The sequence below is a fragment of the Harpia harpyja genome, chromosome 5, assembly GCF_026419915.1.
Source record: "Harpia harpyja isolate bHarHar1 chromosome 5, bHarHar1 primary haplotype, whole genome shotgun sequence".
Classification (NCBI taxonomy): Eukaryota; Metazoa; Chordata; class Aves; order Accipitriformes; family Accipitridae; genus Harpia; species Harpia harpyja.
This window is the reverse complement of record NC_068944.1, coordinates 51,292,287-51,307,330: the sequence shown is the minus strand read 5'-3', so window position 1 is coordinate 51,307,330 and position 15,044 is coordinate 51,292,287. Positions and strand designations below refer to the sequence as shown.

Below are 15,044 nucleotides of genomic sequence, written 5' to 3'. Positions count from 1 at the left end.
CAAGCAAAGAAGTTCTCCCTCTTGTGGAGTCAAATGTAACTCCACTGGAAATTTTAAATTCCTCTTCCATGACCACACACACGCTGACAAACAGGACCTAACTCCTAAGATAGTAAGAGAAAGGTGAATTTAATTTGCGGGTTTCCTTATGTGGTGGCGTGGTATGGGCAAGAGCAATGGCTAATCAGCAATAAGGTAATATCATCATAACAAGCATATTTTGACCCAAGCATATACTGTGTCATTGCAACCAGGTTCTGAAATTCTTCTTTTGTGCTATTGTAGAAGCACTTCTAAATGGGTCAGGCTGCTTGTTCTTGAACTTATGGTCATTACCATCAAATTTGTCTGTCTTCTATTTCTTAATGAGTCTTTGCACTTCCTCACTAAAGAAGAAGGATTTATTACAGTTTTAAAGCAGTGCAAGTTCCTTTCTTTTTTTCTGGTCTCTGCATGTGGGTAGAATGTTCTTAAACAGCCCCAAGCAGTTTTTTTTCCAGTTTAAACTCTCTTTGCCCTCCTGCCAGCAGGTATGGCTCACACTTGTTTTTGGCTATGTGAAATGAACATTTCTGAGCACTATGTAAATATATTGCTGAATTAATCTTTGTTCTGTTTGTATGCTGAAGTATATTCAGTTCCATCACTTGACAGAGAGCACGTTTTGGGTGACCAGCTCTTTAAATGCCTACTAATTTCTACTGTGTTTTTTATTGAATTGTACCATGAACCAATTCATTCTCATTTATTCCTCCTGTTAGAAGAGGATTGACTTACAATCATTTACCTTAATGTTGACATCTCCTGTTTCAAAACCATGGTCAGGTAAACCAAATTCCAGTCCCTTCCTTTGACTCTAATACTGACCTTTCTAGGTAGCTAATAACCACACATTTCAGTAGCCCATGCATCTTTCGTGTTTTTCAGTGACATCCATTACGTTAAATGTGTGTTCCTAAATAAGTACTTCTAACTTTTTGTGGTTACAGTCCAGCGTCCTAGCGTACAAGACAAAGAAGTTATTCTCCCCTTACTGTGTGGCATCTTTTTTAGCTTTGCATTTTATTTTCCTCATTCGCCCTTCTTTTTTTTTTTATTTTAGAGCTTTTGAGCCACTTGCAAAATTATAGCACTTCACATAGTTGCTTGGGTGCCACTCCTCATAAGTCAAAAATCAATCCTGCAGGGAAAAAAGAGGAAGATTTACAAAACCTGGTAGCTTATCAGCTGGAGAACAGGGACTTGACAGATCTAGTACTACGGATTAAAAGATTGCGCAATACTACTTCTAAAATTTTTGTTACACAATGAAAGTAAATTTCAAGAAAAGATATTTAGGAAGTGTCTTCAGTTTCAAGTCACACATGCACCAAAGGCACTTCATCCTGTAACAGAGCTGTGACCTGGCCAGTGTCAGGTCATGCATCTCTCAGGTTGTTTCACACTTCAGTAGACACATCCTACCTAATGTGTGAAGGCATTTCTTCACCTCTATAGCCAGGGAGTACACAATAGCCCTTATGGCTCTTCAGGCTCATGCAAAGCCCAGACATCTTCAGACTTTCTGTGCCTGATTGATAGTCTTTCCTCTGTCAACACCAACTTCTGTTTTCCTTTGTTGACACAGAAATGGAATCTGATACCAATTCTCCCATTTTTATTCAAAGAACTGTGATTCTTCATAAAAAGCAAGAATCCTGTATTTCCTTGATTCCTAAAGAAGAGCTAGTACGACTCCCAAGTACTGTATTGGCCCAGCTTTTGCCCCTGAAAGACCCTTCCACAGCTCTGCATATGGGCTGTTCTCCAGGGTCTCTTGTCTCTGCAGCCTGCCAGGCTCCCATTACGCATTGCAGCGCAGCCTGCACCTCCATGGGCTACATCTTCCACAAGCTTCCAGTGTTACCCATACCCCTTTCCCTTCCACCACAGAGATGCCACCTGACAAACTAGATGTCAAACAGCCTCGTCCTAATATTTTGTTATGTAATGACGAGATACTTAGCCTGGATGCCATGACAGTCTCTGAAAAAGTAAAAACTGTTTATTGTTTGACTGCATAATTGAGCATCTGTGAATAATGTAAAAAAATGTGTTTACTCTTAGAACAAGTAAGTGTTTGGGTAAAGAATTGCTCATAATTGCAGTAAGAAAGAGTCCCACCTGGAGTAACTAGAAATTTTTCCTTCCATAAATGCTTATTTTGTTGTGTTATAGAGAACACAAATAAGAGTTAGAGTCTCATTGCTTTCCTGGCAAACTGACTTGTGAGATGTCAGGCAGGGCAAATTTCATTCACAGTACTATTTTTATGCTTTAAAGCCACACAATTACAGCATTTGCCAAGGATCAAATGTTTATTTATTTAAACACTTCAGCATCTATGACTTGCTTTAGATATTTGACAATAACTTACATGCATTATTTGTAAGGAGTGAAAAATCAACAAACACATTAACATTTCTGAGATTCCGATGTCCATAGAGAATTTCAGTAACATTATTCACATTTATAGCATTGCGTCTGACTACTACTTTCCTTCTGTCCAGAAAGGAAGAAAACAAGGGCTTCGTCATGCCTGGAAAGTTAAGAGATTCCTGCAAAAACAGATTTTGGCAAAAAACCAAAGAAATTTCTCAGCTCGGAATTCTCCATGGAAATGGTCTTAGTCTGTAGCCCTTATTACACTACCTGTAGTGCCTGCTGTTACCACCCGAGATGTCACCTCAGGTGTCTCAAATCACTTAGGAACTTTGGTCCTGCAAGGAAAAACTTCAGAGGATGGTACAGTGCTGTCTTGGTGTGACACATAGCTCAGCACCAAGCACGACTTTGAGCTCTGTGGAGGCAAAGACTGTCATGTTTATTTTGATAACGACTTGTAGGGTTTGTACTCTCTTTGTGCCCTGATACAGTCTGGGACTGTGGCTCTGTCATTAACCAGTGCTTTGTAAGAGATGGGGCAAACCCACAATATTTCCGCACAATTGTAGAGCAGGATCAAAATGGTGCTATACTGTAATAGAGGCATGTGTTGTGTGTGTGTGTAGAGTACATGGGAATGTTCTGAGTTGGGCAAACTAAACTACACCCTAGGTCTTCTTTCCTCTTCGTGTTTTGCGATTGTGATACTTAAGTGATTTTACTGCTCAAAAGCTGTGGCTTCCAAAAAGCAAAACATGCATCTCTAACATCTTCTTGTTTACCTTAATTTAGTGCATTTTTATTGTTCATACTTCGTATCAAAAGAAAACCCCGCTGAAAGGAAACTGCTACAGCAGATGGCATTGAAATGCAAATAGAAGGTTTCACAGGAGCCCTGTCAGCAAACACTGTGTTGGAGATGCGCGAAGGCGCAATCCTGCAAATGACTTCACAATGTGGGGAGGGAATGAAGAGAGGTTTAAGTAGCAATGATTGCCTATTCCATTGCTCTTTCTCTGGGCAGACATCAATAAAAGACAATAATGCTAGAAGCTACAGGGACTTGAATAAGATTAAATTACCTTAATTGGGGTTAATTGAATAGGACTGATGAAACTCAAATTAGAAACAATGTATGTTATATTCAAATATAATTACGGAAAGGAAGTATGACTTGCCAACAAGGATAACAAATGGTACTACATATCAACAACGCATATTAGAGCTGGAGCAGCTGTTTTTATGGTCTAGGTTGCAAGGCTGATGGCTTTTTTTTAATGACAGTTATCATCTGTTCCATTTCAGGAGACTAAGTAGTAGGACTAGTGGCACATTCCTGCGTGCCACACTGAAAAACTTAATGTTCAAGAGAACAATCCTAGTTCTTAACTGCCCTGTTCTTTCATGGCACCCACAGGTGAGTGCACTTGTCTGGTGCACGTGCCTGTGCTGGGTATTGTGCAACAGGCACCGACGTGACTTGAAGACCCGGCAGCCGGTGCTGGAGGCTCTCTGCATGCTCAGTAGGAGACCTGCAGGTTACCTTGCCAGCAGGAACTGGCGAGGCCTGAAGGGTTGGGCAGGGGCTCAAGGGATTTTGTAAACATCGATTTTGATTTCTCCTTGTGAATGCCTTAAATAAATTCCACTGTGGAAAAAATTAGTGTGATTCATGGGGTCACAGCTTTGATACTTCTAGGCAAGCAATGGACAGTATGAAAAGGTGAAGTGTTTTCCCTGAATATATGCTAGCTGGAACATGACTCAGTTCCTTACAGTGCTCCACAGCAGGTTGTTCTGCTGGAAAGCAAAAGTACTTCAGTTACAATGATATAATTTATTCATTGAAAATACCTCTTCCGCAAAAGGGTAATGAATGTGGGATATCGTCAAATGAGAATTTCTCACAGAATTTAAATGACTGAAAACTTTGGGTTTCTCCTTTTGGTAAACTATGTATGCCAGGAATTATGCATTAGAATAGTTTAACACTAATACTACATTGACTCAAAGCATGTTTGCCAGTTTGAATTATATATTTTTTATTTTGGCTAAGAATTTAGTTACATTTTTAGAAGTACACTGTGGCTTCTACTTCCCAACTCAGGTTTTGAATCTTGCAAATATTTGGTTTGTCTTTTGTTATATTTATTAATTTATTTGTTACGATTGTGACTAGACCTAATACTTTTTATTATGATTTTGCAATTGATCTAATTTTTAGCACTTATCTACTAATAAATGTTTGTTCATACAGTGCTTTATAGTTTCAAAATGTTACATGATAACTCACTATTAACAAACAGAATTTTTAAAAAAAATTCTGTAAAACTGAGTGGTTTATAAAACAAGCACAAGTTAACAGACATCAAAATGATGCATAGTACAGTGGTTAGTGCTTTAGTATAACTGAACACATGAGAGAACTTCAGATGATAAAAATTGCTCCAGACGGGAAATGTCAAGGCACAACTCTCAATGTCAAGGCAACTCTATTTACTCTTAGCTGCTGTAGGTTCCATGTCTATGTCCAGGTCGGACAGAGCACAGTAGAAGAGTATCTGAACATATTTTGTTGTTGTAGCTGTAATACATAGCAAAAATGTGTGAGACAAAGTTATAATATATCTTAGGCAAATATACAGATTTTGAGGATTTGAAAGCACTACACAGATATCAGGAAAATCTTAAAACACCTTAATCAATTGGATTAAGCACATGTTATGAATTGCTAAAGGCAAAAGGAGCTTAATAATTTAACAGAAAGTCTTGTTTAATCACACTTTCATCAACATTTTCTTTGAATTGTCAGATTGATAACTGAGTTCAAACTGAATAAAAATATTAAAGTTTTGCTTTTCAAGATTGCCTGAATTTGAGGAGTGGAAACGACCTTTCAGGCCAATAATTCATTATTATTTCATAATTTACAGAAATGCACGTACTCCTCTGACTCAGATGTTCCATTCCTTTGACATAAAGTGAAGTAATGGTGTCCTGATATTTCTGCCTTCCAGGGTATCAAACTGCATACATTTAGTCTTCACTGACGGCTGAATATGAGCCAGCAGTGTGCCCAGGTGGCCGAGAAGGCCAACGGCATCCTGGCCTGTATCAGAAACAGTGTGGCCAGCAGGAGCCGGGAGGTGATCGTCCCCCTGTACTTGGCACTGGTGAGGCCGCACCTCGAGTCCTGTGTTCAGTTTTGGGCCCCTCACTGCAGGAAAGACATTGAGGTGCTGGAGCGTGTCCAGAGAAGGGCAACCAAGTTGGTGAGGGGCCTTGAGCACAAGTCTTATGAGGAGCGGCTGAGGGATCTGGGGTTGTTCAGTCTAGAAAAGAGGAGGCTGAGGGGAGACCTTATCGCTCTCTACAACTACCTGAAAGGGGGTTGTAGTGAGGTGGGTGCTGGTCTCTTCTGTCAGGTGTCTGGAGATAGGACAAGAGGAAATGGCCTCAAGTTGAGGCAAGGGAGATTTAGGTTAGATATTAGGAAAATTTTTTTTACTGAGAGGGTTGTCAAACATTGGAATGGGCTGCCCAGGGAAGTGGTTGAGTCACCATCCCTGGAGGTATTCAAAAAGCGAGTGGACAGGGTACTCCAGGGCATGGTTTAGGGGGCATGGTTAATGGTTGGACTTGATGATCTTGAAGGTCTTTTCCAACCGAAATGATTCTATGATTCTATGATTCTATGATTCACAATCCTAAGTGGCTTTTACTGAGCTGATGTATTGAAATGGCTCAACATGACAAATATTAGATGACCATATTATATCCACGTATTAGACTGTTTTGTACAGGTATGCATGGTTTTGTTTTCAGGACCATGTGGTGAAGCAAATGATCTCAGCCATGCCATATATAAAAGCATAGCAAAACTTCATAAAGAAAAAGGATTCTGGGAAAAATTACTCTTTCTTTCTTCTGACCAAGCATTCAAGATTTTGGCACACTGACTAGGACAAGATGATGTTGCTTACCAGAGAGCCACTGTAGACATTTAGGTCGTTTATCAAATGGCAGATAGACTCCCAAATAATACGCAGGAATGCCTGAGAGGGCAATACCAATGCCAATAAGGGAATTGATTGTGTCGCTGTAGAGAGGAACTATGACCAGGAAAAGGGAACATAAACAGTATACTATAGGGAAGAAGAGGTTAAGCTATGGAGAAAAAAAAAAAAAAATCCAACATTTATTAAAACATGCAGTAAATACTCTATTGTAAAAATGTCAGGCTTTGCAGATTAAAGTTAGACATGTCAATAACAAAAATACAGCTATTGACTACATGACTACTATGAACTGAATCTTTTGACTGCCTATAGTCAGTACAATTTTCTAGCTTCTGTGTATGCCGCTGAGAACCTCTTATTTGGTACACATCTGAGTATCTGACCATTTTGTTGTTTTCAGGCCTGCACAAGGTCAATTCCTTTCCAATTAGTAAGAAATCAATCTTTGAAAGCAGTGCTTTAAAACTGAGTAGTAACAGGTAGTTTTCCCTCTAACTTCAAGTGCAAATTTTTAATTGTAATTTTGATTGGGAACTAACTCAGCTAGACTTTCAATTACCATGTTGATGCTACAGAACTAAGTGCCTGGGCACTTAACAAATATCATACCACAAATAAGGAAAGTTGCAATAACCTCTTTATGGATTTATTTTTCACTATAATATTTTTCACCGGCTGTAGTGATGAGCCTTCTCAACAGTCCAGGAGTTGACATTTGAATACTAGCTGAAGCTCCTGAGAGTTTACTGGTATAAATATTTCTTTTTCCTTATAAAGGTTAAAAATGTAAGTTAATGGAAACCAACTGCTACATTTCAGAAAAGGAAAAAGTGTATGCGGACTTGTGACATTGACTAAGCTGGCAAATGCTGATAGGAATTAAATAGTCATTATCTATAATCTGACTGTGATCCTTACTTTAGTACAGTCAGTAGCAAAACTGCCAATAAGGCAAGATTTAGTCTTTATCTTCCACATATTTTGGGGCAGATTTTGGAAATGAAGTGTGAACATTCTTCAGGAAAATTTGGTCTGCTCTGGAAGACTGGAAAGTTTTCTATCAGTAGGTGCTTAGGATATTTTATGCTTTTGTTTGAACCATGTGTTTTTTATAATCAGAATGTTACAGTTAAGTGGAAAAAAAAGTGTTGGTAAAAATTGTGCAGGAGGTTAGGAAGAGAGAGTGACGAGGAAGAAATGTTTAGATTGGGTGTTAATTTGGATTTCTCATAATTTTTACTGCATCACTGCAGAGTCGAAATGCAGGTCATGGAGCCAACAGAGCACAGTGAAATGGGAGCCAGCATGTGGTTTTGTGTGCCTGTGGGAAGCTGTGCGTTTCTGTCCCCGCTTCCTGGACAATCACTGGATTAAAACTAGAAACAATTTTTAGGCATGTTTTGTTTCTGTGCAGTCTCCCTCTCCTAACTGATAGCTAGATAGCTTTTCTACAGTCTGTCATTAAACTTGCATTTTATTGTCTATGACCACTACGCAGTGGGAGGGAACAATCAAAATATATTTGATTATTCAAGCTTTTGAACTTCTGCATGAGCTCTACTGAGGTCCGCTCTGAACAATACAAATGGGGGTTGTTCCAGGATGGGCTAAGGACCCCAGGCATTTATTTATTCCTTTTTTATTTTGAAATAAGTATAGTTATAAAGTTGAATGAAAGGAAAAACAAAATGGTAAATATAATTTCAACCTCATAGCAAAAGTACCAGAACAGATGTTCTTGCGGCAACTCAAATGGGTGTTGCTGCTTCATTTCTTACCTTGTATGTTGAAAGGATTTCTATGGCTGATAAATAGTCTATAACATAACTGGCAATGTTATGGGTGTGGTATTAAGGATCACATAAACACGTGCATTAGCTGGCTTGTTTCCTCTCTTGTTTACTTACTTTGATAGGCCGTGGTCTACGTGGCTGAGTGTATCTCAAATATATTAGTCCTGCAATAGACAGACCCACAAAGAGCCAGTAGTTGAAGCAGTAGTAATTAATAAGGAGGAAAACATCTTCCACAAGGAGATAAAGCAAAGTCATTAAGCCCTAGAGGTAATAAAAACAAAGACTTTTTAATGTGAAAATAAAGAAATGTCTTATAAAATAAAGAGGTAGTAAAGTTATAAAACAGCCTGTTTCCAACATATTTGTCTGGACTTACGAGATCGGGCCTTTGCAAGAAGGATGTACTTAAAACTCTGAGAAATCTGCAAATATGCCACGTGAAACGTGCTGGTATCTCTTCCTTAAACACAGCAATGAGACCACCGCATTTGGCTGAAGAGGTGTCGGGTTTGAGAAGTTACGTTTCAGCACAAGGAGGAAACCCTCCTAAGACAACCAGATGAGGAGCCCCAGACGCTGCTGCACTATGGAGAAGGCTGCTAAGAAGCTTTCTGTGGGCAGCGGCTCACTCTGCTGTTCTGGCTGGCTTCAGTTTGAAAGCAAACTTTTGATTTAGTTTCATTGTTGGAGGCTCTCACAGTCCACTCATACACTGAGACCATTAGAGTAAATTCTGTGGTATGCAGGTATGCTATACTGCCTGCATGGAAAGACCTAAAATACCAGGAATTTAATGTCTGTCTTAAAAGATGAGCAGAACGAAATTCCACTGTGAAAAACATGAATGGTGGTGTATTAAGGGAATATAGCTCATCTTACTGGTGCAAAAAGAATCTCTCTAAGAAGAGTATTCATAATGAGATTAAAAATTGTAGTAAATCATTTGATGTCAAACAGGATTGGTATAATAATCCATTTATAAACCACATGTAACACAGGGCAATGGAAGACACCAAATAAAATACACGTTCCAATAAACAGCAGTGAAATGCTTTTGAATGATTCTACCTTCTCTGTTTGTGCATATCCTCCCCCTTATTTTAATCTGTTAGATTTATGGATTATTTATTAAGATAATTTGCACTAATTCTATACCTTATGGTTCCTCGACTTTGTGTCACAAGATTCATTTGTATAGTGACAGCAAGAGAAAAACTCAATATGGCTATAGGCATCCAATGGTAGGAATTTAATTTTAAGTGCTTTGTCACTCCTGTTATAACTAGAGTCCTAGAAAATAAGCCTCCGGCAGGGTCTCAGAAATATTCCTGCCATATTCTCCTCCAGTGACACTCTGAAAACTCACGTAAAGACTTAAACAACTCTTGTCTATACTGTTACATATTTAGCCATTCTCTGTTTTCTAAGTAATGCTATTGCACTTACTCCTCACTAATCCTGTTCAGAGAGCATATGAATGTGAATCAAGCCATTCTCTTTCCCCTGAAAAAAACCCCACCAGACAAAATAACATAACCACCCTTAATGAGTTTTAGAAATTGTGAGCATTTGAGGAAGATGTCTCCAGTGCAGGAGGAGCCCGGGAGAAACACCAGGCAGAGGCGAGGTGTTATACTCCTCAGGTCTGAACCCCTGGCTGTCCCCCCTGCCAGGCATGGGGCCGAGCTGTCACTTACATTGAAGAGGAGAGCAGGGACTGGTGTGAAGCACTTTATATGAATCAAGCTCAGACTGTCAGGGAGATGTCCTTCCCTGGCTCCAACGTAAAAAAGCCTAAAAAAAAAGAATAAGAAAACTCAACCAGACAGTGAGCCAAGGAATAGCTTGTTGCTTTCTGACAAAGGCAGCATTAATTCTTTTATTAGTGTGTTGTAAATCCTGCTGTCTTCTCAAGTGGCTTTAGTTTATCAATTGGTGCTGATCTTGAGAAGACATGTCAGATCATAACAATCCTTCCATCATAAATGAACAACTGGACATGGCAACAATTAACTGTGTCACTTTTACAATGCAGTAGTAAAGAATGCAGATTAATAATAAATAATTCCTTCTCAGTTATTTAAAATAAATCTTATATTTCATACCTAGATGCTGCAATTATTGATGAGTTTAAGCCACTATAGCAAGACATGGCCACTGCTATAGGAATTATCCACTTAGCATAACTAAGGGTTTCACCGCCAAATGTCTGTAACAGAAAAAGAAAATAATAGTGATGCCCATTACCTTAAGCGTATGGACAATCCTGAGAAACTCTCATGAAAACACACCAGCCCAAATATATTGCCATAGCCCATGCTTTCTTATGACACCCGATAACAACTTGGGAAATTAGAATTTGGAAAAACTGATCAGTATCAAAATAAAAATGGAGATACATTAAAAAAAAGAATTAAAAAAAAATTCTAAGCCTAGACCAAGTCAATGAGATAATAGAAGAAGATGTATTGACTTCAACGTATTCTGACAAATTCTGACATTAGTAATCCATGAGTTATAATTGTACTTTTGTATAAAATATTGATAAGGATTTAAAAAGTATTTCACTGCACATTTTCGTGTTGAAAATTTTGCTGTGATCCTGAAGCATTAAACATCACACACTGTACATTAGAATGATAGCAAAAACCCCTGGTTCTTAAACCATCCAGAATCCCCATAGCTCTTTCTCTGTCTGGCCCTGGCAAAAGCGTCTTCTACAATGAAGTACTGTTAGGAGTAGGATTTACAGAGTATATAAGAGGATTTTACAAGAGCAGATTTATTGGATATGTTCTTTATATGCACCTTCTAATATACTGGTGCTCTTACATGAAAACAAAGTTTAAAACAAAGCAACAACCTTCAGCATGGAAATATTTGAATTGTTTTGCCAAGAATTATGCTACCTGAGATTCTTCTGCAGTGTCATCCATACAGTAACTTGTGTTCTAATTATTTTATACAACTTACCACAGCTACTGCATCACTTGTGAGGATAGCTGACATGTCCAACACTACGTAGTATGCGATATTAGTCAACAAGTAAATAATAGTCACAATAGGCATTGAAATTGCAATAGAAAGAGGTAGATTCCTGTAAAAGGAAAATGGCAAAATTATTTCATGTTCTTTAAATAAGGAATATTTAAAGAGAAGATTGTTCCCAAATTCAAACATTTGTGAATGGATACCTCCGTCACTTTTTGTAATCCATCATTTTGTAATCATGGGGTTACAAAATAACGTGTAGCCATGGGTGGAACTATTCCATAAGCAGCTTAATTGACTGCTTGTGGGTCTGTCACAAGTTTTAGAGAAATAAATGTACATTTATACCTGTAAATTTTATATACTGTCTTTTATATGAAGCAATTTAAGAGCAATTTGACTAATTTCCAGTCAGAAACAAATACAGAGCGGCTTGTCCTGCCATCACCTGTCTTATCAGGACACTTCAGCGATTCAAAGGAAAAGAACATGTTTACCTCTCGGGATTCTGCATTTCCTCGGTGACGTAGTTGAGTGTGTCCCATCCCGAGTAGGAGAAGAGGGCAGAGTAGAGAGCCAGCGCGATCATCCCCGGGTTTGTGGCTGAGCCCTCGAATGGAGCTCTCAGGTTTTCCGTTTCTCCTGTACAAACCACAGGGACCAATTGCCTGTTACGTTTCAAGGATTACAACGTAGAAGGACACTACACTGAAAGTCTCAGCTAACCAAAAGGAAATAAAACCCCGCTGCATCCAGGTTTCATTACTATTTCTAAAAGTGCACAACTTATATTTTCACTTGACAAATGGGAAAGTTTCAGTCAGACGTTCAGACAGCTACACTTGTACAGGGAGACAACAGAAGACATTTTCCCATGTTTGGTATTTGGATGTGACTTGTGTGGTTCTACCAGAATTCACAGCGTCCTTGTCTCCTGGCATCACTGTCTAGCCTACAGAAGGAGGGAGCCATACTGAGGTCATGCTACGCCCTGTCAGCCAGGCAGAGGCACTTGGGAAACCCAGATTCAGTTCCTGAATCTGTCTCATATTTCTTCCTTATATCTGTGCTTTTGTTTTCACCAGATGAATTAGTGGCCACTGGAGGAGGAACTCCTGGAGGCATGGTTCTCAGTGGGATGCTCTGCCCCACAAAGGTGTTCCCCAAAATTAAGAGAGGAGACTTAAAAAAATCTTTCCTTTCTAAACTCTCCTCTAGTTTATCTCAATTGGTTGAGATGACAACCTGCAGAATGCTGCAAAATAGGAGAAATGTTAACGAAACTGCGTGAGCCTTCACTGTGATTCTGGAAAGGGGAAGAAAGGCCTTACTGACTTTGCAGAAGGCAAGTCAACTATCTAATATAAATGGAAGTGGGTTAAGTATTAAGGAAGACAGAAACGTGCTGAAACTTCTATTAGGGAAGAAAGTAAGGTCTTTGTTGTAAAGTGAAACAATTTCACCCTGTGGTTAAACTAAGGAGTTTACAGATACCACAAAAGCAATTCAGTCTTTGAAGAGCAGTAACTACCAGGAGACTGTCTGAACCGAGGAAAGTGAAGCTACGAGATGTACACACATTTCAGGGAAGAAAATGGCTGGAAGGAAAAAAATGAAAAATCCAAAAGGACCAAGAAAACCTTTTTTTTAATAAAGACAGTTCATACTCAAAATCAGATACATTCACAGTGTTTTAAAACAAGAGGCGTATCTGAGCACATCAGAAGGAATACGGCAGGGCTAAAACATCATAACTGTCCTTTTAGTTAAAACAGCTGCTGAGTTTAAAAGAGTGCATTGACCTGATCACAGCTTCCTCCAGAAGTCTACATCATTCCTCCTCCCAGTCCTTTCTGTATTTAAGTGCTCGGTTCTGCTTAAACAAAGCAGACGAGACCTTTACTACCAGTAAAAGCCCTCAGCGGTTTGTGTTCCTCACAGTAATGTTTCCTCTCCACCTTTACCCTCCCTCACCCCGTGGAGCAATGCAAAGGAACTGACGTGGGCTATATGGATGCAGGAGCAGAGGCAACGGCCCCTGGGCCAAACTGCATGGTGGCGGCTGCACGCCAGTGAGTGGGCTGGGAGTTTTGAAGGAGGAGATTCGAAAACACGGGTAAATTTGTGACAGTGGGGACAGGGCAAAGCTGCTATAGGGGTGACATCACAGGCTCACACCTTTGTAAAACTGCAGCAGCTTTATGAGGGAAACTACTCCTTCACTTAACTGTGGCCCTTAAGCAATGCTTTTCCTCTGCATCTTCACGTTTCTGCCTTTAGGACTGGGTTCGTTTGTTCAGGTTTCTTTAGACTTGAACAAACCAGTGACAACTGACATGCACGGACAATGGCAAAACAAAAAAGCTCTCTTAAAGTCTGGTGTAGCTTTGCAGTGTAACAGGTGATGCAACTGCAGCCAGGGAAAGGAGAAGGCCAACAAAAATGGAAAAGCAAGCATGCTTGTTAGGTTTTATAAGACAGTTTCAGCAAGAGAAAAAGACAATTCCTAAACTGAAGAGGGGAAACCATCTTTATTTCAACTGAATAAAGATACAATGGCTATTTAAGAATTTCATGGGAAAGGAAAATGGAGAAACCTTAGTAACTAAGCAACAGAGCTAGAGTTGGAAGAGACTTCACTGTACCAGAGGCCCAAATTAATAAAATCAAATCTATTGTCATATGCAAAGATCAGAGGTAGCACCGGAATAAACTAGTCTCCATCCTTTCAGTGTATTCAGTTCAGTCCAGCTATTGATGATACGAGGTGTCTCATCTGTCCTGTGATGTCTTACAATACCAGAGTGAATCACAGGACTGCACTGTTACAGCCTTCTCCCTTGTTTCTAGGAACAAGCACGCCCTCTCACCAATGAAGGAAAGGACAAGTTCCTTCCCCCCTGATCCTCTCCCCTCGCAGGGCACTCCGGTGGCTCTCTGCCATGGGCAGGGCACGGAAAGCTGCGGGTGAGAAGTGATGCAAAGGATGCAACCAGCAATTTCTGCTGTGCTGTCCTGTCATAGGACAAGTAGCAACATTAGCCTTTAACAAGCATGAGTCAGAGAAACAAGGCTGACTTTAAACTAGTTAGCGCTAAACTGATGTTAATTCAGCTGCTATTTGCTCTTCAGCCCAAGCAATGAAGAACTTGGCGTGTGTTGGTTTGCCACACTAAGGACAGAAGAATAATTAAACCCCCATTGCTTAACAAGCCATAAAGTTCCTCTGATCTTCCTATGGCAGACAGTTTTTTCCAGAATAAACAACACTTCATATGTAAGTGTTAAGCAGTCTGATCTTCCTGCACAGATTTTGAAACTCATATAAGGTTCATTTTTAAGAACTGAAGTAAATGAAAATTATTCTTACCTTTACCAATTTTGTAAAGGCCAACAGATATCACCAAGATAAGAGCCATAACTTTTGCGTATGTGAAAACATCTTGTACACGGGTTCCCCACTTCACGTTAACACAATTAATAAATGTTAAGGAACCTGCAGAGAAAAAGAATCTGCATGAAAGGAGCACTGTATGTTTTACATCACTTAAAGCATATTTCAAATCCATCCTTCCAGATACCACCCGTCTTTCAAGGAATAAAACACAATCAAATTTCACCATTTCAGGACCACCTAGATTTATTAAAATGAATGAAATACTTGGTTTAAAATTTACACAATTGTTTTCTGAAGGATACTGTTTTCATGACAAAAGACATCAGCTTTTGAATTTTAGGACTAACTCCTGCTCCTCTTAAGTCATTGTTAAATTTCATTAAAGTCCACAGAGTTGCTCACATGCAGAAGGTGAGA

At 39.4% G+C, this 15,044-nt stretch overlaps 1 protein-coding gene across 4 annotated transcripts in view; it reads right to left on the bottom strand.

The window, feature by feature from the left end:
* Nucleotides 1–2,338: 2,338 nt before the first annotated feature.
* Nucleotides 2,339–15,044, bottom strand: part of LOC128141763 (Y+L amino acid transporter 2-like) — a 29,626-nt gene continuing 16,920 nt past the window's right edge. For all 4 annotated transcript variants that reach the window (XM_052786852.1, XM_052786853.1, XM_052786850.1 and 1 more), the window contains 8 exons: nt 14,601–14,726; nt 11,728–11,872; nt 11,213–11,336; nt 10,345–10,448; nt 9,937–10,033; nt 8,351–8,500; nt 6,408–6,591; nt 2,339–5,008 (listed from right to left, as the gene is read on the bottom strand). In XM_052786852.1, the coding sequence (XP_052642812.1) occupies nt 4,917–5,008; nt 6,408–6,591; nt 8,351–8,500; nt 9,937–10,033; nt 10,345–10,448; nt 11,213–11,336; nt 11,728–11,872; nt 14,601–14,726 (1,022 nt within the window). In that variant the 3' untranslated portion in view covers nt 2,339–4,916. The remainder of the gene's footprint in view (nt 5,009–6,407; nt 6,592–8,350; nt 8,501–9,936; nt 10,034–10,344; nt 10,449–11,212; nt 11,337–11,727; nt 11,873–14,600; nt 14,727–15,044) is intronic.